Raw genomic sequence first — 19784 nt, forward strand, 5'->3', positions numbered from 1 at the left:
TGAGAACAAAGAGACAACGTACCAGAATCTCTGGGACACAGCTAAAGCATTGTGTTAAGGGGGAAATTTATAGCACTAAACACCCACATCAGAAAGCTAGAAAGATCCCAAATCCACACCCAAATATCACAATTAAAAGAGCTAGAGAGGCAAGAGCAAACTAATCCAAAAGCTAGCAGAAGACAAGAAATAACTAAGATTAGAGCAGAATTGAAGGAGATAGAGACACAAAAAACTCCCCCAAAAATCACTGAATCCAGCTGTTTTTTTAAAAAAATTAACAAAATAGACCACTGGCTAGACTAATAAAGAAGAGAGAAGAATCAAATAGATACAATAAAAATAATAAGGGGATATCACCACTGATCCCACAGAAATACAAACTACCATCAGAGAATACTATCAACACCTTGATGGAAATAAACTAGAAAATCTAGAAGAAATGGAGAAATTCCTGGACACACACACCCTCCCAAGACTAAACCAAGAAGTCGGATCCCTGAATAGACCAATAGCAAGTTCTGAAATTGAGGCAATAATTAATAGCCTACCAAGCAAAAAAAGCTCAGGACCAGACGGATTCACGGCTGAATTTTACCAGAAGTACAAAGAAGAGCTGGTACCATTCCTTCTGAAACTACTCCAAACAATTGAAAAGGAGGGACTCCTCCCTAATTCAATTTATGAAGCCACCATCATCCTGATACCAAAACCAGGAAGAGACACAACAAAAAAAAAGAAAACTTCAGACCAATATTCCTGATGAACATCAATACGAAAATCCTCAATAAAATACGGGCAAACCGAATCCAGCAGCACATCAAAAAACGTATCCACCATGATGAAGCTGGCTTCATCCCTGGGATACAAGGCTGATTCAACATATGCAAATCAATAAACATAATCCATCACATAAACAGAACCAAGCACAAAAACCACATAATTATCTCAATAGATGCAGAAAAGAGTTTTGATAAAATTCAACATCCCTTCATGTTAAAAACTCTCAATAAACTAGGTATTGATGGAACATATCTCAAAATAATGAGAGCTATTTATGATAATATATAGCCAATATCATATTGAATGGGCAAAAGCCAGACACATTCCCTTTGAAAACCAGTACAAGACAAGGATGCCCTCTCTCACCACCCCTATTCAACATAGTATTGGAAGCTCTGGCCAGGGCAATCAGGCAAGAGAAAGAAGTAAAGGGAATTCAAATAGGAAGAGAGGAAGTCAAATTGTCTCTTTTTGCAGATGACATGATTTTATATTTAGAAAACCCCACCATCTCAGCCCCAAAACTCCTTAACTGATAAGCAACTTCAGCAAAGTCTCAGAATACAGAATCAATGTGCAAAAATCACAAGCATTCCTTTACACCAATATAGATAAGCAGAGAGCCAAATCATGAATGGACTCCCATTCACGATTGCTACACAGAGAATAAAATACCTAGGAATACAGCTAACAAGGGATGTGAAGGACCTCTTCAAGGAGAACTACAGACCACCAAGGAAACAAGAGAGGATACAAACAAGTGGAAAAATATTCCATCCTCATGGATAGGAAGAATCAATATCATGAAAATGGCAGTACTGCCCAAAGTAATTTATAGATTCAACACTTTTCCCATCAAACTACTTTAAATTTCATGTGGAATCAAAGAAGACCCCGAATAGCCAAGACAATCCTAAGCAGAAAGAACAAAGCTGGAGGCATCACACTACCTGACTTCAAACTGTACTACGAGGCTACAGTAACCAAAATAGACATATAGACCAATGCAACAGAACGGAGACCTCAGAAATAATACCACACATCTACAACTATCTGATCTTTGACAAACCTGACAAAAACAAGCAATGGGGAAAGGATTCCCTGTTCAATAAGTGATGCTAGGAAAACTGGCTAGCCATGTGCAGAAAACTGAAACTGGACCCCTTCCTTACACCTTATACAAAAAGTAACTGAAGATGGATTAAAGACTTAAATGTAAAACCCAAAACCAGAAAAACTCCAGAAGAAAACCTAGGCAATATCATTCAGGACATAGGCATGGGTAAAGACTTCATGACAAAACACCAAAAGCAATTGCAACAGAAGCCAAAATTGACAAATGGGATCTAATTACACTAAAGAGCTTCTGCACAGCAAAAGAAACCAGCATCAGAGTGAACAGGCAACCTACAGAATGGGAGAAATTTTTTGCAATCTACCCATCTGATAAAGGTCTAATATCCAGAATTTACACAGAACTTAAACATATTTACAAGAAAAAAACAGACAACCCCATCAAAAAGTGGGCAAAGCATATGAAGACGCTTCTCAAAAGAAGATATTCATGCAGCCAACAAGCATATGTAAAAAAGCTCAATGGCTGGGCGCGGTGGCTCACGCCTATAATCCCAGCACTTTGGGAGGCCAAGGTGGGTGGATCACGAGGTCAGAATATCAAGACCATCCTGGCCAACATGGTGAAACCCCATCTCTACTATACAAAAAATTAGCTGGGGTGTGGTGGCACACCCCTGTAGTCCCAGCTACTTGGGAGGCTGAGGCAGGGGAATTGCTTGAACCCAGGAGGCAGAGGTTGCAGTAAGCCAAGATTGCACCACTGCACTCCAGCCTGGCAACGGAGCAAGTCTTCGTCTAAAAAAAAAAAAAAAACTCAACATCACTGATCACACTGATCATCAGAGAAATGTAAATCAAAACCACAATGAGATACCATCTCACATCAGTCAGAATGGCAATTACTAAAAAGTCAAGAAACAATAGATGGCTGGGGAGGCTGTAGAGAAATAAGAATGCTTTTACTCTGCTGGTGGGAGTGTAAATTAGTTCAACCATTGTGGAAGACAGTATGGTGATTCCTCAAGGATCTAGAACCAGAACCACCATTTGACCCAGCAATCCCATTACTGGGTATATACCCAAAGGAATATAAATCATTCTACTATAAAGACACATGCACACATATGTTTATTGCAGCACTGTTTACAATAGCAAAGACATGGAACCAACCCAAATACCCATCAATGATAGACTGGATAAAGAAAATGTGGCCATATACACCATGGAATACTATGCAGCCATAAAAAGGAATGGGATCTGCCAGGCATGGTGGCTCACGCCTATAATCCCAGCTCTTTGGGAGGCCAAGGTGGGTGGATCACAAGGTCAGGAGTTTGAGACCAGCCTGGCCAATATGGTGAAACCCTGTCTCTACTAAAAATACAAAAATTAGCCGGGTGTGGTGGTGAGCGCCTGTAGTCCCAGCTACTCGGGAGGCTGAGACAGGAGAATTGCTTGAACCCAGGAGGCAGAGGTTTCAGTGAGCCGAGATGGCACCACTGCACTCCAGCCTGGGCAACAGAGTGAGACTCCATCTCAAAAAAAAAAAAAAAAGAAAAAAAAAACGGCATTTGTAAACTGTCATGGCCCTGGTGGGAGTGTAGCAGTGAGGACGATCAGAGATCACTCTCGTGGTCATCTTGGTTTTGTTCCTCAGAAAATTAAATGTCATCAGAAGACCAAGAAGCTCAGGAGGATGAATTGCTGGCCCCAGTGAGTATTTACGATGGAGATGAATTTAGAAAAGCAGTCTGTCCAAGGTGGAGAAACCAAGATCTATTTGGATTTGCCATAGAATTTCAAGATATTTGTGAGCGCTGTCTGCTCTATGGGAAGAACACCGTGGCAGCGTGATCCTGTTTGCCTGGATGCAATTTCTTAAGGAAGAGACCCTAGTATACCTGAATATTGTCTCTCCTTTTGAGCTCAAGATTGATTCTCAGAAAAAAAGTGCAGAGAAGGACAGCTCAAGCCTCTCCCAACACAGAGCTAGATTTTGGAGAAACTTCTGGATCTGATACAGACCAAGAGGAAATTGTGGATGAGACAGCTGTGTGGAGGATGTGGAATCATTGTTAAATATGATCCAGGAAATCTTGGACTTTGATCAAGCTCAGCAGATAAAATGCTTTAATAGTAATTTGTTCCTGTGCAATATCTGTTTCTGTAAGAAGCTGGGTAGTGAATGCATGTACTTCTTGGAGTGCACGCATGTGTACTGCAAAGCCTGTCTGAAGGACTACTTTGAAATCCAGATCAGAGATGGCCAGGTTCAATGTCTCAACTGCCCAGAACCAAAGTGCCCTTCAGTGGCCACTCCTGGTCAGGTCAAAGAGCTAGTGGAAGCAGAATTATTTGCCCATTATGACTGCCTTCTCCTCCAGTCCACCTTGGACCTGATGGCAGATGTGGTGTACTGCCCCCACCCGTGCTGCCAGCTGCCTGTGATGCAGGAGCCTGGCTGCACCGTGGGTATCTGCTCTAGCTGCAATTTTGCCTTCTGTACCTTGTGCAGGTTGACCTACCATGGGGTCTCTCCATGTAAGGTGACTGCAGAGAAATTAATAGACTTATGAAATGAATACCTGCAAGCAGATGAGGGCAATAAAAGACTTTTGGAACAAAGGTATGATAAGAGGGTGATTCAGAAGGCACTGGAAGAGATGGAAAGTATGGAGTGGCTAGAGAAAAACTTCAAGAACTGCCCATGTTGTGGAACTCCCATAGAGAAATTAGATGGATATAACAAGATGACATGTACTGGCTGTATGCAATATTTCTGTTGGATTTGCATGAGTTCTCTCTCTAGAGCAAACCATTACAAACATTTCACTGATCCTGCTTCACCACGTTTTAACCAGCTGTTTTATGCTGTGGATGTTGATGAAGATATTTGGGAAGATGAGATTGAAGACTAGTTAACTACTGCTCAAGATATGGAAGTGGATTGGTTTTCCCTAATCTTTTGTCAAGTACACAAAGTAACCCTGCAGGATATTTAGGGTACTATTCATTCACTCTTCTTGTGTAGAAGATATGGAAGAACAAGGTTTGTATTTTCATGTGGTACTACTGAAGAGGGTGCATTCATACATTTTTTAATGCAAGTTGAGAAAAATTATAAGCCAAGGGTTCAGAAAATGAAACTACAGAATATTAAATATTATAATGTGTCCAAAGCTCTGAATAGTTAAAAATTAAATATTTATTGCCTTCCCCAAGCTTTACATAAGGAGAAGAGGGGTCAAGAGTTAAACTTACAGACCCTTTGTCTCTGAGAAGCATCCCTCTAAGACATTCTGTTGGAGTTCCCTCAGTACTACTCCTTACAACTGGGGTAGATAGAAGAAGCCTTATGAAAATTATACTGAGAATCTGATCTCATTTACTCCATGTTAATCACATTCTTACCGACCTAAATTTCTGCCAAGTCAGTTCTCTCTGGAGGAAGTCCTTTACTCTGTAACTGACTGGATGGTCCAGTGTCATTTTGACCTGCTTTTCAGAACGGAAATTTATAATAATTTAAAAATATGTTTTAATACCACAAACGCTATGGGGCACTTTATATTTATTAGTGGTGTATATGCTCCACTGGTTTCAGGCCAAATCTAGAATTTAGTGATACTGGCTCAGAAGAATTTAAGTTCTATTCAACTTTCCTGGGTGTTAGAGCCTAGATTCAAAATGACTTGTCTTCGCTACTTTTGTTCCACATTCTCTCTCTTTACCTTTGCCCTACCTTCTGTTTGTAAGGACAATCTTAATATTAATTCCAGCAACACATGTTTTTATTTCCTTTGCTGGAATAGGAGAAAGCTTAATAAATATATTAATTTAATATAATAATATAATCATATTATTCATATATTCATCCCAAGCTGAATGTTCTTGAATTATCTGCATTTACCACTGTATATGCATATAGTGACAGTATAACCTGTCTATACCACTGTAGTTCCAGTCCTAATTTTCTGAATTATTTTTAAAGGTCTTCTCTAACAAGCTATGGGAATTTGGCTTCATACTCTTTTTTTGCAACAGCAGTGTTTTGGGTGATAATTTTGAATTGATACCTGTTCCTTTTTCTGGGTTTTGTTGGCCTTTTGAAAAATTGTCTTTCGTTATCGTTGGTGGGTGGCTTGGTAGCAAAGTAAAATTTTTTGGAAAAGAGGACAGAAAATTGAACTGCAGCTTGAGAACATATCTTTTTTTCCTACTTTGTCATTGAAAATTGAAGAATCGCTTTTAACTGTTTTAGGTGTGTGTGTCCAGAGTGAGCAAGGACTATGTTTTTGGATTGTCAAAGAGGATGCTTAATCTTAAAAATAAAAATAAATTTAAAAATCATCTTGTAATTAGAAAAAAAAGGAATGAGATCATGTCTTTTCCAGGGATGTGGATGAAGCCGGAAGCCATCATCTTCAGCAAACTTAACACAGGAACAGAAAACCAAACACCACATGTTTTCACTCATAAGTGGGAGTTGAACAGTGAGACACATGGACACATAGAGGGGAACATCACACACCAGGGCCTGTTCGGGGGTGAGGAGTGAGGGGAGGGAACATAGAGGATGTGTCAATAGGTGCAGCAAACCACCATAGCACACATATACCTATGTAACAAACCTGCACGTTCTGCACATGTATCCCGGCTTTTTTTTTAGAAGAAATAAAGGAAACAAAAATTAAAAAAAAAAACATTCTCAAAGGAAGTAAAAATATGTATTTAAATTAATGGAAATGAAACTATAATATATCAAAATAAGTGAGATATAGCTAAAGCAGTACTGATAAAGAAATTTATAGAACTGCATATGCTAAAAAATGAGAAAACATCTGAAATCAATGATCTAAGCTCCCACCTCAGGGACCTATAAAAAGAAAAGCAAATAAACTCAAAGCAAGCAGAAAGAAGATAATAAAGATAAGAGCAGGAATTAATAAAATTAAAAACAGAAAAATGACACAGAAAATCAGTGAAACAACTGGTTGTTTGAAAAGATCAATAAAACTGACAAACTTCTATTAATACTGACAAAGAAACAAAGAAAAAAGACACAAATTACTAACATGAGGAATGAAACAGGGGATATCACTAAAAATCCTGCATACATCAAAGAGTTAATAGAAAACACTACACACAAATTTGACAACTTACAGAAAATGGATTATTTCCTCAATAAAATATGAACTACCCCAGATCATTCAATATGAAATAGAATATTTGAATACCCCTGTAACTAATAAGGAAATTGATTTCATAATTTTAAAACCCTAAAAAAGAAATCACCTGGCCTAGGTGGTTTTAGAAGAAAATTTTACCAATAAATTAAGGAAGAATTAATACTAATTCTGTACAATTTCTTCCAGAAAATAGGAGTTTTCAGTTCATTTAATGAAGCCACTGTTAGCATGCTATCAAAACCAGACAAGGGCAAAACAAAAAAGGAAATGACAGAATAAGATTTTGCATAAATATAGATTTAACAAGCTAAATCTAACAAAATATTAGCAAATAGAATTCAGCTCTAAATAAAAAGAATTATACACCATGACCAAGTGAAGTCTATTTCAGGAATTCAAGGTTAGTTTAATATTCAAAAAGTAATTGATGAAATCCTTCATATTAGCAAGCTTAAGAAGAAAAATCACAAGATCCTATTAATTGGCACAGAAATTGGTATTCGACAGAATTCAGTACCCATCCATGATAAAAAGTCTCAGAAAAACATAAGAATAAAGGGGAACTTACTCAACTTAATAAAGTCCATTCTTACCACTTGATATAGTTTGGCTGTGTCCCCACCCGAATCTCACCTTTAATTGTAATACTCCCCACGTGTCAAGGCAGGGTCAGGTGGAGATAATTGAATCATGGGAGCAGTTTCCCCATACTCTTCTCGTGGTAGTGAACAAGTCTCAGGAGATCCGATGGTTTTATAAATAGGAGTTCCCCTGCATAAGCTCTCTTGCCTGCCACCATGTAAGACGTGACTTTGCTCCTCCTTTGCCTTCTGCCATGATTGCAAGGCCTCCCCAGCCATGTGGAACTGTGAGTCAATTAAACCTCTTTCCTTTATAAATTACCCAGTATTGGGTATGTTTTTATTAGCAGCATGAGAATAGAATAATACACCACTCTATTGAACATTGTGCTAGAAGTTCTAGCCACTGCAATAAGGCAATAAAAAAATAAAAAGCATACAAATCAGAAAGGAAAAAATATAATGATCCCTATTGTGAAAGATGTTATTCTCTATGTAGAAAATCCTAACAAATTTACCAAAACACACACGCACGCCTATGCACACACACACACACAACCTTTAGAACTAATAAGTTATGCTAGGCCTCAGAATACAAGATAAATGTACAAAATTAATTGCTCTTCTATAAATAAGCAATGAACATGTCAACACCAAAATTACAAAATATCTCAAAAAAAATACTTAGTTGTACAGGGTTTGTATGCTGAAAAGTATACAACATGAATAAGAGAAATTTAAAAATATCTAAATGAGTGGAAAGATGTAGCATGTTCATAAATTGAAAGCCTCAATAAAGATGTCAGTTCTTCCCAGATTAATATACAAGTTTAACACAATGCCTATCAAAATCCCAGCAAGATCTTTTGTATATATAGACAAGATTATTCCAGAATTTATCTGCCAATGCACTAAAATAGCAAAAACAATTTTGACAAACAAGGATAAAATGGGAGAGATCAGTCTATCTGATTTCAAGAACTTTTATATAGTTAGAGTAATCAAGACAGTAGTATTAGAGGAGAAATAAACATACACATCAGTGGAACTGAGGCAAAAACCAAGAAATAGACGACATAAATTTGCTCCACTGATTTTGATAGGGAATTCAAAAGCAATTCAATGGAGAAAAAAGAGACTTTTCAACAAATGGTGCTGGAACAATTGGATATCCATAGGCTAAAATAATGAACTTTAAACTTACATCTTATACAAAAATTAACTCACAAAAAACCTGTGTGTATAACTATTTATAAGAGCCATAAACTAGAAATAATCTATATGTCATTGAATGGATGAATTATTAAACAAACTATGGTACATTCATGTCACAGACTCAGCGATTATAATAAGGAATGAACTGCTGATGCACAAAACAACATAGATGAATCTCCAGACAATTACTCTGAGAAAAAAAAAAAAGCTGATCCCAGAAGGTTACATACAGTATGATTCCTTTATGTAACATTCTTAAAATAACAAAATAATATAACTTGATAATAGATTAATAATGGTTGCCAGGAATTAAGGAGGGGATGGGAAAGGAGGGAAGCAGGTACTATAAGAGGGCAACATGGGGACAGTGTTCTCTATCTTGACTACATCAATGTCAATATCCTGATTGTGATATGGTTCTATGGTTTTGCAAGCTATTTTGGGAAAATTGGGTGAAGAGTTCATGGGGTCTCTCTGTATTACTTCTCTCAAATGCAGGTAAGTCTACAGTTATCTCAAAATTTAAAAGTTTAATTGAAAATATAGCTGAAATTCTATGGTTAAAAAATGGAATGCTAAAAAAACAGAGATTTTAAGTGCCTGCAATTATTAGTTTACAAAAGCTCCCTCGAGGAAAACTTCCCTCTCTTAGACTCATGTTGATTTTTTTACTGGTTATAGAAAAAAATCTCATAGCATATATACTGAATCCATTCTAATAGAATAAACAGAATAGATTTTTAGAGCAAACAACTACTTTACTTTTTAGTGACCATCTACTTTAACTAGATATATAGGTAAGGAGCTGGGGCCCAGAGTGGTTATTATATTAGGAAGGCTGAGGTCAGAGTAGGTATCCAAATAAACATATCCTCTAGGCATTTAGAAATACAGGATTGGAATAGTGCTAAAAAAAAAAATCATGATCAGAGATGAAGACTTGTAAATGATGGTAAAAGTCTTAAACTTTAAGAAGTTATGAACTTACTAAAAAGAAAAAATATTATTTATACTATGACAACATACCTAGGACTACAAAGTAGGTACATGATGGACAAAAATTCACGTATTTCATTTCTTTTCTAGACTAAATCAGGCTACTTGCAGAAATATAAAGAAATACAGCACATCTTGGACAGCACCCAGAAATCACCCTTTTGTAATCCAAGGGGATGTTACGGCAAACTCTTCAGAATGGGTCCAGTCTAAGCCCCACGGGTCATTGGAAAGTTTATCACCTCTCAAAGGCCCCAAGAAGAATAAAAATTCTCAAATCTGGGCCATAAAGAATGAAGACATAAAACCTCTCAGCAGCAACTGGGAGACTGCTTCTTCAAGCTTTGGAATGGATGCAAATGTTCTAAAATATAAGAGTCTTCAAGCTGAAGAAACTAACCAGCAAAGCTCTAAGCGTACAGCCCTCCATCTAACTAAAAATAAGGATGAGCAGGCCAATAAGAATGATGGACAACCCACCTTATATCTGAAGTTCCAAAGGGAGAGTTAATCTAGCTTTATACTGCTCGGAGAACTGTGAATGAAGGATAACATATGCTTATGTAGTAAAAAGAAAAAAAGGAAAGCCCTCCCCTTCCCCTTTCCCTATCTCTCCCCCTATACGTGCATATGCATAAACTAAAAATTTTAGATATCCCATCTTCTGTAGTGGGAACATCTTTCAGAGATTTAAAAAGAAATCCAGAGAAAATATGGAAAAATATTAAAGCAGATATTTATATTTAGTTTTTATCAGCATGGAAAAAAATCTCTGAAGTTTTGATTTCTTCCAAAACTACTTATGCATTCGACACCAAAAAAACTTAAGAACTCAAAGTAGGAATGACATATAATATGTCACTGATTTTAACCTCCCTACTAGACACTTGAATGAATCAGTCAATAGACATCATTTCCTGATTTTCTGTTATATCATTGGTGTGCTAGGAACCATTTCTCTCTACTAGGAGATTACCACATAACTGTACAGATAAAACATACCTGAATAAAATGATTACAGAATAAGATAAAGTGTTAAGTTGTGCACTTCCAATGATTAGAAAAAATACTGTATATTAAAAGTTGCCAGCTGCACAAAGCAAAAGTGTGGCACAACATGGCACTGAAATGCATAGACTGTGGTTTAAAATAATCATTTTATTTCTCAAAATGTAGCAAAGGTGTAAAGATGTACAGATTCCTTTACAGCGAATTGGTTTACATCTCCAGCCATTTATTCACGTGAACACTGGAATAAGTCCAGCACCTCAGTTTGTCATTCATAAGGCAGTGAGCACTGGGAGGGATTTGTGAAGGACACACAGAGGAGCAGGTATGTCAGGCAGAAGAATCAAGATGGATGTAGTAAGTCAGAAAACAGAATCAAGCAGCCTGGAGTCATAGGTCAACAATGGCATCCATTAGAGGATGAGGCTAAGCAGAAGAAGGGTCAGGTAGAAGAGGTACATTAAAAATACAAGCCACAGCCTAATTACAGCTGGGTGGAACTATGAAGATCTGGGGTTGAGTGGTCTACTCTCAACAGTATTTCTAGTAGCTAAAGAGTTTCCAAGGAGAGCCCGCTGCACTGTTAAAAGAGTTAACTACTATGTTTTAAAGGACCATGACCATAGATTTCCTCAGGAATCTTTAACATCTGGTGGGAAATAGCTACCTTCTAAATACATTAGATGGTGCTTTGGAGGCAAGTATCCTGGTTCTACTGGTTCTCAGAGAGTACCCCAACTTTTGATATAAAATTCTCATCCTCAGTGATTATCTTGGGCAAGAGCAGAAGTCTACTTGCTTTTGGGATGCCCTCTGCCAGGTAGGTGCTCGGGCTTGGGAAAGCCGGAGGTTAATGTTCTGGATCATAGAATTTACTGTAGCTGACTTCAGGATGGAGTAAGAGTTCTCAAAATTCAGTTGGCCCTTCTCCACATAGATCAGGACAAAAGCCTAAACTCTGGGAAAATATTTTTAATTCAGTGAAATGTCATTTGAATTTTGATTGCCTAAGAGTTTGAAATTGTAAACTCTGGAATTTATTGTCTTTGTGGATGACCAAAAAAGGTGATAAACCAGTTTCCTGGAAGATTTAGGGATGCACAGATATTACCTAAACAATTTTACCTTGGTCCATAATTGCACTCCTTGTATTTGATACAAATATAAGATGCTTTACCCAAAGTAAGAGGATTGGCAGTCCACTTCCTCACTGTGCTACAATACTTTGTTTTCTGAGCATGCCCCTCTCTCATAAAAGCTATTTATTCTCTCAGCGCAGCATCTCCTCCACCTGGCAGCCCCTACTTCTTTAAGATTCAACTCAACTGCTGCCTTCTCTGACAAACCTTCCATATATTTCCATAGAAATTTAAAACAACTACGATTAACATGCTGACAGTTCTAATGGGAAAACTAGACAATGCAAGAACAGATGGGTAATATAAGCAGAGAGATGGGAACTAAGAAACAAAAAAAAAATGCTAGAAATCAAAAACACTGTAATAGAATGAATGATGATGGACTACCCAACAGGTGAGACACAACTGAGGAAAGAGTCAGTATGCTTGAAACAATGTCAATAGAAACTAGCAAAACTTAAATGCAGAGCAAAAAAGAATGAAAAATCCAGAATATCCAAAAACTGCAGGACAATTTTAAAAGGTATGTAACGTGTAATGGGACTACCAGAAGTAAAGGAAAAAAAGGAACACAAGAAATATTGAGGCAATAATGACTAAGAATTTCCCAAAATGAATGACACCAAACCACAGATCCAGAAAGCTCACAGAATACCAGGAAGGATAAATACCAAAAAAATCAAAGACCAAGAAAAAATCTTGAAAAAAACACCTTATGTATAGATAAGCAGGGATAAGAATTACATCAGACATCTCTTCAGAAACCATGCAAGAAAGAAGAGAGTAGTGGAGTGAAACATTTAAAGGGTTTAAAGAACCACTGTCTCAGCTCAGGCTGCTGTAACAAAATACCATAAACTAGGCTGCTTAATGAAACAATAGAAATTTATCTCAGTTCTGAGGCTGGGAAGTCCAAGATCAAGATGTCAAAAGATCCAATGTCTGGTGAGGGCAGTCATCTTGGTTTGCAGGTGGCCTTCTTGTTGTATCCTCACATGGTAGGGAGAGATCATCCCACGTCTCTTCTTATGATCACTAATCTCATTCATGAGGGCTTCACCCTCATGACCTAATTACCACCCAAAGGTCCTGTCTTCTAATACGATCACACTAGGGGTTAGGATTGCAACATATGAAATTTGGGGGATGCAACATCAGACCATAACAACCACTGACTACAGTTCTGTATCCAGTGAAATTGTCCTCCAAAAGTGAAAGAGAAATGGACTTTTTCAGACAAACAAAAATTGTGGGAATTTGTCATCTCTAGACCTGCTCTTTTTTTTAATGTTAAAAGAAATTCCTTAGAAAGGATGAAAATTATACAGGTCAGAAATTCTGGCCTACGTAAACAAAGGAAAAGCAACAGAAAAGGAATAAATGAAGGTAAAATAAAATCTTTTATTTTTCTTAATTACCTAACAGATAATAGTTTGTTCAAAACAATAACAGTGTATTCAGAAATTATAGCTTATTGATAAGTGAAACGAATAGCAGCAATGCTGTAAGGAATAGGAGGGAGGAATTGGGAATACCCTGTTACAAAATACTTGTACTACCAAAGAAGCAAGTGGAGTAGGGTTATTTGAAAAAGGATTAGATTCATTGTAAATGTATCCTGTAAATTCAAGGGTAAAAAAGAAGTATAATTGATATACTAAAATAGGAAAAAAATCAAATCATACAAAATATTCAATTAAAATAGAAGGAGGTAGAAAACAAGTGGAAGACAAAATAATAAAGGTTTGTTACATGGGTAAATTGCATGTTGTGGGCATTTTGTGTACAGATTATTTCATCACTCGTGTAATAAGCATAATACACAATAGGTAGTTTTTCGATCCTCACCCTCCTCCCACCCTTCACCCTCAAGTAGGCCCTAGTGTCTATTGTTCCCTTCATTGTGTCCATGTGTACCTAATGTTTAGTTCCCACTTATAAGTAAGAACTTGTGGCATTTGGTTTTCTGTTCCTGCATTAATTTGCTTAGGATAATGACCTCCAGCTTCACCCATGTTGCTGTAAAGGACACTATTTCATTGTTTTATATGGCCGCATAGTATTCTATGGTATATGTGTACCACATTTTCTTTATTCAGTCCACCATTGATGGTCATCTAGGTTAATTCTATGTCTTTGCTACTGTGAATGGTGCTACAGTGAACATACACATGCATGTGTCTTTATGGTAGAACAATTTATATTCCTTTGGATATATACTGCATAATGGGATTGCTGGGTCAAATGATAGTTATGTTTTAAGTTCTTTGATAAATCCCCAAACTGCTTTCCAAAGTGACTGAACTAATGTACATTCCTGCCAACAGTGTGTAAGCATTCCCTTTCCTCTGCAACCTCACTAGTTTTTTTTACTTTAACAATAGCCATTCTGACTGTTGTGAGATGGTATCTCATTGTGATTTTGATTTGCATTTGTCTAATCATTAGTGATGTTGAGAATTTTTTCATATGCTTGTTGGCCATGTGTATGTCTTCTCTTGAGAAGTGTCTATTCGTGTCCTTTGCCCTTTTTTTTTAATGAGGTTGTTTTTTGCTTGTTGATTTAAGTTTTTTATAGATTCTCAATATTTGACCTTTCTTAGATGCATATTTTGCAAATATTTTCTCCCCTTTTATAGGCTGTTTACTGTGCTGAAAGTTTCTTCTGCTGTGCAGAAGCTCTTTAGTTTAATTAGGTCCCACTTGCAATTTTTGTTTTTGTTGCAATTGCTTTTGTAGTCTTTAACATGAAATATTTGCCAGGGCCTATGTCCAAAATGGTATTTTCCAGGTTTTCTTCTATGGTTTTTATAGCTTCAGGTTTTACATTTAAGTCTTTAATCCATCTTGAGTTGATTTTTGTATATGGTGAAAGGAAGGGGTCCAATTTCAATCTTCTGCATATGACTAGCCAGTTATTCCAGCACCATTTATTGAATAGGGTGCTCTTTCCCCATTGCTTGTTATTGTTGACTTTGTCAAAGATCAGATGGTTGTAGGGTACAACATTATATCTGGGTTCTTTACCCTGTTTCATTAGTCTGTTTTTGTACCAGTACCATGTTGTTTTGGTTACATAGCCTTGTAGTATAGTTTGAAGTCAAGCAGCATGATGCTTCCAGCTTTGTTCTTTTTGCTTAGGATTGCTTTGGCAATTCAGGCTCTTTTTTGGATCCATATGAATTTTAGAATAGTTTTTTTTTCTAATTCTGTAAAAAATATTGTAGTTTGATAAAGAATAGCATTGAATCTGTACATTGTTTTGGGCAGTAAGTCCATTTTAACAATATCGATTCTTCCTATCCATGAGCATGGAATGTTTTTCCATTTATTTGTGTCATTTCTTATTTCAGCAGTGTTTTATAATTCTCATTGTAGACATCTTTCACGTCCCTGGTTAGTTGTATTCATAGGTATTTTTATCTACCTGTGGTTATTGTGAATGGGACTGCATTCCTGATTTGGTTCTCAGCTTGGACATTATTGGTGTATAAGAATGCTATTGATTTTTGTACATTGATTTTGTATCCTGAAACTTTGCTGAAGTTGCTTATCAGATCTAGGAGCCTTTGGGCAGAGACTATGGGGTTTTCTAGGTATAGAGTCATATAATCTGCAGAGAGATAGTTTGACTTCATCTCTTTTTATTTGGACGCCTTTTACTTCTTTCTCTTGCCTAGTTGCTCTGGCTAGGACTCCCAATAGTATGTTGAGTAGCAGTGGTGCAAGTGGACATCCTTGTTTTGTGCCCATTTTCAAAGAGAATGCTTCCAGCTTTTGCCCATTCAGTATGCTGTTGGCTGTAGGTTTATCATAGGTGGCTCTTATTATTTTGAGGTATGTTGCCTTGATCCCTAGTTTGTTGAGAGTTTTTAACATGAAGGGATGTTGAATTTTATCAAAAGCCTTTTCTGCATCTATTAAGATGATCAATAGATGCAGAAAAGATTGTTTATAGTTCTGTTTATGTGATGAATCACATTTATTGATTTGCATATGTTGAACCAACCTTGCATCCACCTTGATCATGGTGGATTAGCTTTTCAATGTGCTGCTGGATTCGGTTTGCTAGTATTTTGTTGAGGATTTTTTCCTCTATGTTCATCAAGGATATTGGCCTGAAGTTTTCTTTTCTTCATTGTGCCTCTGCCAGGTTTTGGTATCAGGCTGATGCTGACCTTATAGACTGAGTTAGAGAGGAGTCCCCGCTCCTTGATTTTTTGGGATAGTTTCAGTAGGTTTGGTACCTGTTTTTCTTTATACTTCTGGTAGAATTCAACCATGAATCTGTATGGTCCAGGGCCTTTTCTGGTTGGTAGGTTTTTATTACTGATTCAATTTCAGAACTTGTTATAGTATGTTCAGGATTTCAATTTCTTCCTGGTTCAATCTTGGGAGGTGGTATGTTTCCAGGAATTTATCCATTTCTTCTAGGTTTTCTAGTTTGTATGCATACAGGCATTCATAATTGTCTCTGAGGGTTTCTTATACTTTTGTGGGGTCAGTGGTAATGTCCCCTTTGTTATTTCTGATTGTGTTTATTTGGATCTTCTCTGTTTCTTCATTAGTCTAGCTAGTGGTCTATCAATTCTATTTATTCTTTCAAAAAACCAACTTTTGGTTTTGTTGATCTTTTGTATGGTTTTTTGTGTCTCAGTTTCATTCAGTTCAGCTCTGATTGTGCTTATTTATTTTCTTCTAGCTTTGGGGTCGGTTCGCTCCTGTTTTTCTAGTTCCTCTAGGTGTGGTGTTAGATTGTAAATTTGAGATCTTTCTTTTGGATGTTGGCATTTAGTGCTACAAACTTTACCCTCAATCCTGATTTAGCTGTGTCCCAGACATTCTCATATGTTGTATATTTGTTTTCATTAGTTTCAAAGAATTTCTTGATTTCTGCCTTAATTTCATTGTTTACCCATAAGTAATTCAGGAGCAAATTGTTTAATTTCTATGTAATTGTATGGTTTAGAGAAATCTTGGTGTTGATTTCTACTTTTATCATGCTTTATTCTGAAAGCGTGGTTGGTATGATTTCATTTTTTCTTTAATTTCTGAGAATTGCTTTATGGCCAAGCATGCGGTTGATCTTAAGAGTATGTGCCATGTGCAAATGAGAAGAATGTATATTCTGTTGTTGTTGGGTGGGGTGTTCTGTAGATGTCTGTTAGGTCCATTTGGTCAAGTGTCAAGTTTAGTTCCAGAATATCTTTGTTAGTTTTCTGCCTCAGTGATATGTCTAATACTGTAATGGGTCATGACATTAAAAGAAAAAGTTGAATTGCTTGATATGCACCATAGATTGAGATCTGCAGCTGCATTTGCCCACTATTTCAGACAATTTATTTCATAAGTAGATAATGTAAACTTAATGGTATCAATAAATACATCAAGTACATGGGAGGTACAGTTCTTTCCATGTATTTGCCCTTCCTTATGATTTTCTTAATAGTTTCTTTAGTTACTTTATTGTAATACAGTATGTAATACATATACAAAATATGTGTTATCAGCTGTTTGTTATCAGTAAGGCTTCTGATCAACAATAGGCTATTAAGTTTTGGGGTTTCAAAAGTTATACATCAGTTTTCTTCTGTATGAGGGGGTTGGTGCCTCTAATTCCTGTGTAGCTCAAGGGTCAACTGTATTTGTTCACAGATAACATGACTGTCTTTGTAGAAAATGCAAGGAAATCAATAACAACAACAAAAACTGGGAGTAATAAGTGATAATAGCAAGACAGCAAGACACTAGGTTAATATACAAAAGTCAATTGCTTTCTTATATGCCAGCAATGAACAATTGGAGTTTGAAATTAAAAACACATTACCATTGGCATTAACACCAAAAAATAAAAACGAAATACTTAAGTATGTGTCAAGATCTATATGAGGAAAACTATAAAACTCTGATGAAAAAAAAACTACTAAAGAATAACTATATAAATGGAAAGATAGTCCATGTTCATAGATAGGAAGACTCAATATTGTCAAGATGTCAGTTCTTTCCAACTTGACCTACAGATCCCAATTAAAATCCCAGCCAGTTATTTTGTAGATATCAACAAACTGTTTCTAAAGTTCATATGGAGAGGCAAAAGACCCAGAATAGCCAACACAGTATTGAAGAAGAACAAAGTCAGAAGACTGACACTACATGCCTTTAAGACTTACTATCGACTGAGTGCGGTGGCTCACGCCTGTAATCCCACCACTTTGGGAGGCCAAGTTGGGATGTTCACTTGAAGCCAGGAACTTAAAACCAGCCTGGGCAACATAGCAAGACCCTGTTTCTACAAAAATAAATAAAAAGAAAATTCTAAAAACGGACTTACTATAGAGGTACAATAATCAATACAGTATGTTATTGGCAAAATAACAGACAGATCAATGAACAGAATAAAGAGACAAGAAAAAGATCCACATAAATATAGTCAACTCATCTTTAACAAAGGAGCAAAGGCAATACAATGGAACAAAGATAGTCCTTTCAACAAATGGTGCTGGAACAACTGGACATCCACATACTGCAAAAACAAACAAATCCAGATACAGACCTTATTGCCTTCACAAAAATTAACTCAAAATGGATCACAGACCTAAATGTAAAATGCAATACTATAAATCTGGAAGATAACATAGGAAAAAAAACTAGACGGCTGTGGGTATGTGTAGGAATTACATGAGATATCTCTGTACCTTCCTCTCAATTTTCCTGTGAACCTAAAACCAATCTAATAAATGAAGTGTTTAATATTGAATTTTAAAAAAAAAATGGGCAGAGATCCAGCTCTAAAACAGCACCCTGAGAAGCTTCTCACCCACTCCCCAGTGGTGGGCAGGGAGGGGAACCTGGTAGAAATATTTTTTAGAAAAACCCATTTAAAGTTTCTGAAAATGGTCCTAAGGACATATATCAAATAAAGACATATTTATTCAGAAAATTTACTAAATTTCTGTAAGAAAAGTGAGGGTCTCTGGTACTTAGCCATGGCCCACTCCTTCCCTTCCCCCATGTTCAGAAGAAGGGAAACTCCACTGTGGGAGGATATGGCCAAGAACACTGGGATCACAGTCACTCCAGCTCCCAGTCAAGGGCTATGGTATCTCCCCTAGGAGGAGAAGGCTGCCAGCGTTTCTCATCTCCCTACCTCTGTGAAGCAGAAACAACATTTGAGGCTAATGAGGCCAAGAGGTCAGGGACTCCCTTTCTCCACTCAACCATAAGGCAAAGGTTCAGTGGGCTGGGAATACTGGATTCCTGGTCACCTTTTCTCCAGCTACTTCATAGGGTGGAGGTTCCATGCCAGGAGAGTCAAGCTGAAGTTGAAAAGACCAGAGGCTACTACCCCACTCAGCACCATGCTCAAAAAGTAGATGGGTCACTCTAGAAGAAGCAAGCCACTGTCACCAACCCCAGGTCCAGAGCAGTGGCTCAGATATGTTGCCCAGAGGAGAGGCATGCCTTAAGAACAGAGAGCTCTGAAGCTGTCCTCAAGTAAACTGACTTGTTTGGAACAGAGTGTGGGGAAGTTCAAGGTTAAGAGTACTGCCAAAAACAATGGAGATTTTGACGGTAAGCAATTAAGAGGAAATGAGTAGCTTGATAAAAGCAACAAGCTCAACCATAGGCCAGCTAGGTTGCCAGAGAACCAGTGAAAGAGACAGTAAGAAATAACCCTCTTGGAGTAAAAACAAAGAAAAGAAAAAGGGAAGATAAAGAATAAGAAAGAGGCCAGGTGCAGTGGCTCATGCCTGTAATCCCAGCATTCTGGGAGGCCAAGGCAGGTGAATCCCTTG

The 19784-nt window shown here is 37.1% G+C and overlaps 1 protein-coding gene and 1 pseudogene across 4 annotated transcripts in view; both read left to right on the plus strand.

Annotated features, from left to right (window-relative positions):
* AGBL3 (AGBL carboxypeptidase 3) overlaps positions 1 to 10869 on the plus strand; it is a 155354-nt gene extending 144485 nt beyond the window's left edge. For 2 of the 4 annotated variants that reach the window (XM_054494617.2, XM_054494622.2), the window contains one exon: positions 9932 to 10856. In XM_054494617.2, the coding sequence (XP_054350592.1) occupies positions 9932 to 10352 (421 nt within the window). In that variant the 3' untranslated portion in view covers positions 10353 to 10856. Of the gene's footprint in view, positions 1 to 9931 lie in introns of all 4 variants that reach the window. The other 2 variants (XM_054494618.1, XM_054494621.2) reach the window with 2 other exon arrangements.
* Positions 3404 to 4783, plus strand: LOC129040291 (E3 ubiquitin-protein ligase RNF14-like; annotated as a pseudogene).
* Positions 10870 to 19784: the final 8915 nt, after the last annotated feature.

This window comes from Pongo pygmaeus, chromosome 6 (genome assembly GCF_028885625.2).
Source record: "Pongo pygmaeus isolate AG05252 chromosome 6, NHGRI_mPonPyg2-v2.0_pri, whole genome shotgun sequence".
NCBI classification, from domain to species: Eukaryota; Metazoa; Chordata; class Mammalia; order Primates; family Hominidae; genus Pongo; species Pongo pygmaeus.